This window comes from Diceros bicornis, chromosome 12 (genome assembly GCF_020826845.1).
Source record: "Diceros bicornis minor isolate mBicDic1 chromosome 12, mDicBic1.mat.cur, whole genome shotgun sequence".
Classification (NCBI taxonomy): domain Eukaryota; kingdom Metazoa; phylum Chordata; class Mammalia; order Perissodactyla; family Rhinocerotidae; genus Diceros; species Diceros bicornis.
Window position 1 is genome coordinate 37140047 of NC_080751.1, and position 9488 is coordinate 37149534.

At 44.0% G+C, this 9488-nt stretch overlaps 1 protein-coding gene across 2 annotated transcripts in view; it reads right to left on the reverse strand.

The window, feature by feature from the left end:
- PPP1R21 (protein phosphatase 1 regulatory subunit 21) overlaps positions 1-7063 on the reverse strand; it is a 59656-nt gene extending 52593 nt beyond the window's left edge. For both annotated transcript variants that reach the window (XM_058551279.1, XM_058551278.1), the window contains exon 1: positions 6987-7063. In XM_058551279.1, coding sequence (XP_058407262.1) covers positions 6987-7043 — 57 coding nt within the window. In that variant the 5' untranslated portion in view covers positions 7044-7063. The remainder of the gene's footprint in view (positions 1-6986) is intronic.
- Positions 7064-9488: the final 2425 nt, after the last annotated feature.

A 9488-nucleotide genomic window follows, 5' to 3' on the forward strand; every position in this document is an offset into this window, starting at 1 on the left:
GATTTTCCTCTGGAAAATACTGTTTGCTAAACTGATAATTCAAACATGGTTTCAATAAAACTGCTTAACAAAAAATGCAGCTCTCTTAGAAATATTTATCTAAAATACCTTTCTGTTATTTAGTAGGTAGAAAAGGATGACAATGACAAGCTCAGCATACTCCACTGTCGTGTTAACTACACTTTGTGGCATTTGGCATTTTCCTGCATTTCAGCATCTTTATTGCCACACTTCTGTGTTACTAAACCAACAGCTTGTCAAATGCTGACACTGCTGTGATCAGTCTGGTCTTTTAGAATCTATCTTTCTCCTCACCAGCACTCACCACAGAGAGGAGGCAAATGCACCGTGTTTCTGTTTTAGAAATAGCTACAAGGTCACCAGATGGTCACTAATGCCCCTAGGAGACAAGTATGGAGAATCCGATGCACATGGACGTAACAGAAACCATTGCCCTGAAGTCTCCATGAGGACAGAAAAACTCTCCAGAAAGCAGTATAGCCTATTTCCAGCAGCTGGGCACCAAGCTCTTCTGTTCCATTCAGTAGAGGAACAGTACCTCTGAATCTCAACTATGAAGCCCTCTTAGTCCTTTTAAACCTCATTTTTCATTGTCTTGGAATCTTCTGTTTAGTTTTACCTTTACTTTCAAAGCACAGCCCATCCTCACTTTGACCACCCAAATCCCAGTTATTCTTCTAGAAGCCTACTTCCTATCTCTGTTCCCCCTATAAATTTTTCCTAACCATTCCCTATGGTCCATAGTGAGCTTGCCCCTCAGTTCCTCTGGCACTTGACAGTAACAAAGACATCTTATTAAACCATCCAGTTTTAGTTATACTTTTTAAAGTAGTGAATTTTACATTTACTAATTTACATATGATTTATGATTAATTTACGATTTCTGTACGCATCTCCCACCTGCTAACTAAACTGTCCTTCAAGGTAGAGACTACAGTATGCTTCCTTGTAGCTCCTGCCTACAATGAAAGATCAATGCTATGGATAGAGAAAGCACTTAATAAATTTGTAGTTAATTAATCAAATTAAATACTGCATGTAAAAGGTGTTTAAATATAATGCATCATACAACTATACAAGAGACTGTCATCACTTTAATAGTACCTCTCTAAGACCCTTCTCCAAATGATTTGAACCTCATGGTCCTATTGGGCACCAAGAATCCTCAAAAGCCCTGAGCCTAACTCTCTACGACCAGTGTGCAGACCCTGTTCTATGTAACCCTGGTTCTGGCACAGCCCAGTCTCGCTCAGGCCTATCACAAAGCTGTTTCCCTAGGCGCAGAGAGTGGAGGTGAGCCGACTATCCTCTCTCTCACACCACTCTGACAAACTGTGATAGACTATTTGGCCCAAGATCAGGGATTTACTACCTTCCATCACAAGCTGTTAGAAAGGTTTGTGGGGAAAGAGAGATGAGTCACCCACATTCATTTTCTCATCTAATCCTCAACAATCTTCTGTGTCAGAAGTTTCATAGCTGTTTTCACGCAATGGACATTTTGACATTTATACATGTTTTACAACCCTGTAAAACAAATCTTTAAACACATAGCTTTCCTTCATTACAAAGTAATATGTGCAATAGACAACCCGAAGCCTATCCCTAAGCCTCACCAAAACCCTGACCAAAGCTTCAGAACACTGAAGTCATCTGCAGATCCCGGCTTCAGTATCCCCGGCCTGGATGGTCCCTAAAACTCCTTCCAGTTCCAACATTTTAAGTATTCTAAAGCGCTGGGAATACCACTTAGTCTTTCTCTCCACCTACTTACTTGTTCCTCACCCTGGAAAGGGATGAAGTGTCTGTAGGCTGTCTGGTACTATGTGGGGTTATTTTGTCACTGAAGCAGGGACAAAAACCTTCTCCTCTCAGACCCGCCCTCAAACGGAACCCCTTCTCCTGCTCCTGCTCTGCTGTGGGGAAACTCATTAGGACAAAACCCCACCCCCAACTCTTGCAGTCTAGCTGCCTCATCACTGACTGGATGGGTAGGTCAGTTGAATTATAGAGGAAGAGTAGGACACCGCTTGTCTTTCCAAGGCTTTGCTAGGCAGTGTGGTCGGCTGACAGCTGCAACAGCATCACCTGGGAGCAGAATCTGAGGCCCCACCTCAGACCCACTGAACCAGAATCCGCAGTTTAACAAGGTCCTCAGGTGAATCACATAAATATTTACTTTTGTGATGCACTGATCTAGGGGCTAAGCCAGCACTGTTCAACAGAGTAGCCAACAGCCACATGTGTCTATTTAAATTATTTAAAATTAAATAAAATATGAAATTTAGTTCCTCAGTTGCGCTAGCCACATTTCAAGTGCTCAAAATCCCCACATGGCTAGTGGTTACCTACTCGACAGTACAGATATAGCATATTTTCATTCTCATGGAAAGTTCTATTGGATAGCACTGAACACAAAGCCGTTTTCCAATCCAACTTTAGTAGTCAACCCTACACATCAGGGTAAAAAAAACCTGATACTCGATTTTAATCCAACCTCTCTCCAGAGTCTGTTTCTCTTATAGGAGGGGGTGATTAATCAGGTTCCACCTGGCCCTGCTACCTGGAAAGCAAACACACAGAATCAAAACTGACCCTTTCCTGATATGAATAGCTCTATACCAAGAGTGTAAGTCTGAAAGTTCCCAAAGGCAATCTCCTTTGTGACTAAAAGAAGCATCAACTGCAAAGTAAGCTGTTAGAGAAATAATGGATTTTGGCTTTCCCACTGGTTTCTACTGCCTTGATAAGTTTTAAAAAGATTATCCTTATCTGAGCAAAAACTACCATACCAATACCATTCCTTGAGCAATGGTTCTTAAACTCTGGTGTGCATCCAAATCACTGGAGACATTTGTTACAACACAGATTGCTGGGTCTGACCACCAGTATCAGATTCAGTAAGTCCGGGGTAGACTCAAAAATCTGTATTTCTAACTCGTTCCCAGATGCTGATGATGCTGATCCGCAGGCCACACTTTTTTTTTTTTTTTTTTGGTGAGGAAGGTCAGCCCTGAGCTAACATCCATGCCAATCCTCTTTTTTTTTTTTTTTTTTTGCTGAGGAAGACCGGCCCTGAGCTAACATCTATTGCCAATCCTCCTTGGTTTTTTTTGCCCTTTGTCTCCCCAAAGCCCCAGTAGATAGTTGTATGCCATAGTTGCACATCCTTCTAGTTGCTACATGTGGGACGCGGCCTCAGCACGGCCGGAGAAGCGGTGCGTCGGTGCGCACCCGGGATCCGAACCAGGGCCACCAGTAGCAGAGTGCACTCACTCAACCGCTAAGCCACGGGGCTGGCCCCCCAGGGGCCACACTTTAAGAACCACTGACCTACAGTAACACAAACATTGGAAAGACAGTTATAACTTGAAACTTGCTTATACACATAACATGGTGCCAAAGAAGAGTGCAAGAGCTCCAGCAAAGAAAGCAGCTGAAATCAAATGAGCCAGGACTGAGCGCTCTTCACGTCTCTTCTCCATAATGAGATACCACAGTATCACATGCAGGGCAGGCCACGGATGAAACACCAAGTAAGAAATGGTCTTTGATTCTTAATCTATAGTGTAGTAAATGAGGCCTTGATTAGCTTTCCCTCACATCTCAAAGAGGTAGCTTGCATCTATTACCTATTAACTTCATAAACCTCTGAAAACCAGCCTCTACACACCTTTCTCCTCCCCCAAACTCTATTAAACCCGAAATCTTAAAAGCCTCCAATGATCTCCAAATTGCCCAAACCAGCAGTCTTAATCTCCAATTTTACTGACTTTTCCATAACACTTGATATTTTAGCAACCTGTCTGCTTCAAAAATTCTCATCTGCTTTGGCCTCCATGGTTCATCTGTTATCTAACTCAACTCTCAAGTCTCTTTAATGGGAGCTCCTCAGACCATTTTTCTCCTTCTCAGGAGGAAAGAAGATTATGACTGCAGTTCTTAGCAAGAAACAGTCTCCTTCCGGGAACACAGGCTGAGATCTGCAGTAAATAAGAATGAGAAGAGTCTACAAATGTCCTTGGTTTAGGGGTTATACTTGCTGCTCTCTTGATATGTAGGCCTCCTTCTACAGATTAAGAGGAAATTTTTCTTCATTGTATCCTAAACAAGGAGAAAGAAAGATGTATCTGGATTTCAACATCAGCCCACAACTTCTGCACCAAGGAAGGTAATAAAAAGATAGAATACCTCTTCCATAGGCACAGGGCTGAAGGTAGCATAGATCTTATCTATAAATCGCTTGGCACTAGAATTGACAGGGAATAAAAAGCACATGAAATCTTTTGACCAATTTCTGTTCTCTTGTGTTCTGAAATTTCCATCACATTGCAATTAAAAGGATGAAAAATGGTCTAGCCCAACAGGGGAGATAACCTTAAGTCTGGCAAACCTCCTGCAGTCTCCTCAGCGTCTCCTCCTCCTCCTGCCACACCCTTCCCACAGGTGTTCCCCAAAGAGTCCACCTAAAGTGTTCTACCCTGATTAACTCTCACAGTTCAACTACTGTCTTTACGGGAATTATTCCAAAAGCTCTGACCTTTGTCCTGACTTTTAGCCAGACCGTGTCTGCTAGAAATGTTCAGCAATTACCTCAACATCACCTCAAGCTCCTCTGTGAATAAGATAACTTGAACGTGCCTTCCAACCCTAAAAGTCTATTATTGCATCTCACCTTTAATACACTCCTTCACTCCAAACTGCCTCACCTTCTTGCCCGCCATCCTCTGTCAGCGGCAGTCATGTCCCCTCACCTCAGAACTTCAGGGTCAACTCCCAGTCTTCCCTTGCTCATCAAGTCCCGCAGAATGAATGAGACACAAGGATGAGTGCCTCAGACACTCTTTATATCCTTCATGAGTTAAGTGCTACGTACAAAGTAGGCGCTCAAAAAAGAGGTAAGCTGAGACGTATTTTTTAACCATAATTCCTAAATCTAGGCCGCCCTCTCCATCTCAACAGTCACTAACTTTATTTAATCCTACATTACTCTCCCCTATTCTAAGAGCCTACAGTCTGGTCTTCTCTTCACCAATCTTCCCCTATTTCAATCCATCCTCCCACACACTTACCAGTTTCCTTCCTAAAAGCAATGTACTTCTCCTGTTTAAAAACTTTTGACATGTCTCCATTACTCAAAAGATCAAGTTCAAACTTGCTATTTGACAACCCCAAGTCTTCATGATCCAGTCCAAATTACCTCTCCAACCCTATTTCACCGCTCTCTGCCATGTATCTTACCATGCTTTCCTGTCAGCAAACATAGCCTGTTCCCTTTGCCTGGAGTGCTACCAGCCCTCCCTCCCTCTTCCCTACTCCCCAATCTGAGTAACTTCTACCCTTACTCTCCCTCTCTTCTGTGCTCCTACTCAATTAACACTTGTCATACTGTATCATAATTATGTACAGTGTTCGAACATTCTATTAAAGCCTTCTCCTTCAGCTGGAACTCTGCCTCACTCAACAGACCCTGGCAGACTATTCACAGGGGGCACATAATAAGTATCTGTTGAACAAAAGAGCTTACATATACAAAGAATAAAATCTTTCAAAGTTTTTATTACTTTTGGGAAGCTATACAATTAATTCAGCAATGCAGTCACTACTCAAAACATTGTTGGAACTCTCCTTTGCCATCTGGAATTGCCTTCTGAGCTTGTTTACTCTCCGGAGAAGAAAATCAGTCTTCTTACCTTACACTCATGAAACATTTTCACCCAAAAACAGTAGAGCCAAGTTTGAGTAGTGCCATCCTCTACCCACCTCACTTTATCATATGGATTTGTTCCAAACAACTTTTGGCCCTTTCAAAGAAGAAAACATTCCTTCAGAAGATGAAAACTTGCCATCACTGACAGTGTGCCACAGTCTCTTAAGGTAATTTCAAATGGAAATGCAAGTTTGCCAATGGTAGCACCACTGGAAAGTGTAGTATCTCAAAACGCTCCCATTTGATGGTGAAAAGACTTAAGTGTGTATATTTAGGCACAAGTTTTATTTTTCAAAGATATTTCATTTCACCTTGCTGAATTTAACAATGAAATCATAAGAAAAAAGTCTCAGTTTCTCTAAATTGTAAAAAGGGAACAAGTCTTCCCGTTGCCCCCTTGAATGCCAAGATCATTGAAAACTAAGCTTGATGACTGTTGAATGGATTTCCAAAGATGTAAAATTCCGCTTTTATAACTTCATTAGAATATTCTTCAGGCAGAACCACCCTACCCAGCAGCAGCACCGCCCTTTTCCAAGAAAAGAGTTCCATCATTTAAAAGACTGATGCCATAAACACGACAAAGGAGCAGGTCCCCATTTTGCTGAATTCAACATGTCCTGAGCACCTGCTGGGTGTTCTGCCCCACTCCAGGTGACCGAGGGAAAAGAGACAGAAAAGGACACAGCCCTAGCACTCAAGCTTTCAAAAACATTTCCAGACAACATCTTGCCGAAGCACTGAATACATTCGTAACCACCCATCCCCGGTGAAGCAGTTTACACGCATGACGCTATTTATCCTTCCGAATTGACTGCGGGCAGGCATATCTCTTCACCCTCATATTACCCCCGCGGGAAGGGAGCAAGCTTGATCTTTCCCGTCACTGAGCTGGAAAAACTGAGGAAGCAGCAGCGGAGGAGTGGTCCTCACCTTTCCCTTCCCCTCCCCACAAGCACCAGAGGCACCAGCCAGGATTTCTGACATCCCAGTCCCAAGCCTGCTGGTTCAGGCAGAAGACTCAAACTCCAGCTGCTTCCCGCAGAAACGCACACGGACCCAGACACCGCCCGGCCCCATGTCCTGGGAGCCGCAGGTGGAGGCACGGTAATGGTGGACAGAAGACGCGGAGGACAGAGGAGGGGCGCGCTCGCGTGCCCCCTCCGCCGTCCCCCGTCCGTCGCGACAAGTCGCTGCCAAGGCAACCCGAGGCCGTAGGGCCGGGGACCCCCGACTCCCCGCCCACGATGGGTACCTTCGAGTACTCCTGAGCCAGCTTCTGGTACTTCCCCTGCAACTCTGCCGAGGCCATGGCCTCCCCCGCCCCGTCCAGGCCAGGCTGCCCAGGAGCTCAGCCCCGCCCCCCTCCCCCACCCCCAGACACGCTCCGAGGCACAGCTCCACCAGCTGCTGCCCGCTTGGCCGCCGCCGCCGCGCCTCCTCCTCCACTTCCGGGTTGGCCCGGTGGGAGGAAGGCGGAGTGGGGCCAGGGGCGGAGCGACTACCAGGGGCGGGGCAACGTCTTGACGTCACTGCCCCACCCTCCCGCGCCCGAGCACGTGCGCGCGCAGCCCTGCTGGCGCGCCTGGGCTCTGCCGCTGAGACCAGGGGGCGCCATCTTGACGCATGGTCCAAGATGGCGACCTAGAACGGAGAAGGAGAATCAAGAAGGGAAGAGGATGATGAAAGCCCACAGAATGGGCGGGGGACCAAGGAGAGGGCGGTGGTTGCGAAGAGCGGAGGACCGGAAGAAGAAACATTCTAAGCGCGTCAAGAATTCTGGCCGACTCCGTCCCCCTACCCCGCTGGTTCCCATGGTAACCGTCTGGCGTTTGATGGTTACATCTTTCAGAACGCGCGCCAGGAGAAAGACTTCTGTATTCCGCTATCTTGTTATCTGAATGTGGTAGGACCGGACTTGCCCTGCATTGTAAACTCTCAGACGTCTCCGAAATTTATAACACTTGCTGCTGCCACTCTCCTCTGCTCCAGACCAGACAAATCTTCACTGTCTTATATTTTGACATTGAGATTTCTTTGTGTCCATTCTCAACCCACTCTATCTGCCCACCCCTGCCCCCGTACGTACACTGCAGCGGAGCCTTTTTCAGTGGATTGGGTAAAAAGCCGTTAGGAAATTTCAGAGAATTGACTCCTGCCACGCATGCAGATAGGGTGGACTTTAACGGCAAATAACTGGAGAATTGAAGCAAAAAATAGTCTGCCTGAGATATTTTATGCCACTTTTGCTTGAATTAAAGGCTTGCCTCCAATTATTAAATATTTTTTGAGGACCTACTATATGTTAGATATTGTTCTAGTCATTGTATTTATTGCAACGTTGAAATGTTCACTGACTGAGGAAAGAATAAATTTAGAGTATGTTTGCCATAAATTACAACACAGGAGTTAAATGACCTAGATCTATATAGATCTGCATATATCTGTATATATCAACATGACAAAACACTATGTTGAATATAAAAAGCAAGTAGTATACTATGCCGTGAAAAGATACATTGAAAAAATACGAAGCAATACTTGTATTGTTCATGGACACGTGAACATGTACTAAAAATAGGGAAACGAACTGGAAGGATACACATCAAATTCTGGATAGTGGTAGTCTCTAGTGAGAAAGGGAGAAAGAGGAATGAAAAGGAGAACAAAGGAGCATAAAGTTTATTTAATTTTTAAAAGTAAATATGACAGGATGTTAACATTTATATCGGGGTAGTAGGTATAAGGATGTTAGCTATATTGGCATTTTAGAATGCTTGAAATTTCTCATGATTAAAAAAACAATTTGGGCTATCCTGGTTTCTTTTTTGGCTATGAGTAAGCCTGGGATTTTATAGTGAAAGGCTGAGCCCATGTGCATTTTTCAGCCATTGTAATGTGTAAGAGAATTACAAACTTTTAAAAATGTTGTTTGCATTTTTCATTTTGCTAATAGCCAAGTCCCACTTTCCAGCAAACTTGCAGAACAATAGTTTTTAAAATTATTATTATTAGTTTTCCATGGCACCACCAAGCGGCAGAATTAAATATTGTAAGTATATTTCTGTAGTTTGTAACGTAATCGAATTTTCAGTCATTTAAAAATAAAATGCCAGGGGCCGACCCTGTGGCGTAGTGGCTAAGTGCATGCACTCCGCTGCTGGCGGCCGGGGTTCGGATCCCGGGTGCACACCCATGCACTGCTTGTCAGGCCGTGCTGTGGCGGCATCCCACATAAAGTGGAGGAAGATCGGCAGGGATGTTAGCCCAGGGCCAGTCTTCTTCAGCAAAAAGAGGAGGATTGGCGTGGATGTTAGCTCAGAGCTGATTTTCCTCACACAAAAATAATAATAATAATAATAAAATAAAAATAAAATGCCATCTCAGAAATAACGTTCCAAAGAAAGAATGTGCAGCTTTGTCTAGAAAGCCTAAGTTCATTTCACTGAATTGAGAAATTTATATTTCCACTGCTTAATCTAGTTGTTCTGTCAGATGCATTGTTTTCAATTCCCAATTGATGTCTGAATATATTAAAGTTAAGAATCTCTTCCTCGTAAGACACCATTAAGTGAGTGGAAAGGCAAGCCACAGAGAGGAAGAAGGTGTTTGTAACATATCTATCCAACAGAGGTCTCTTATGTAAATATATAAAGAGCTCTTAGAAATCAATAAGGAAAAAGACCAGCAACCAGATAGAAAAATGGGCAAGAAATGTCAACAGGCAGTTCACAGAAGAAGATATACAAACAGCCAT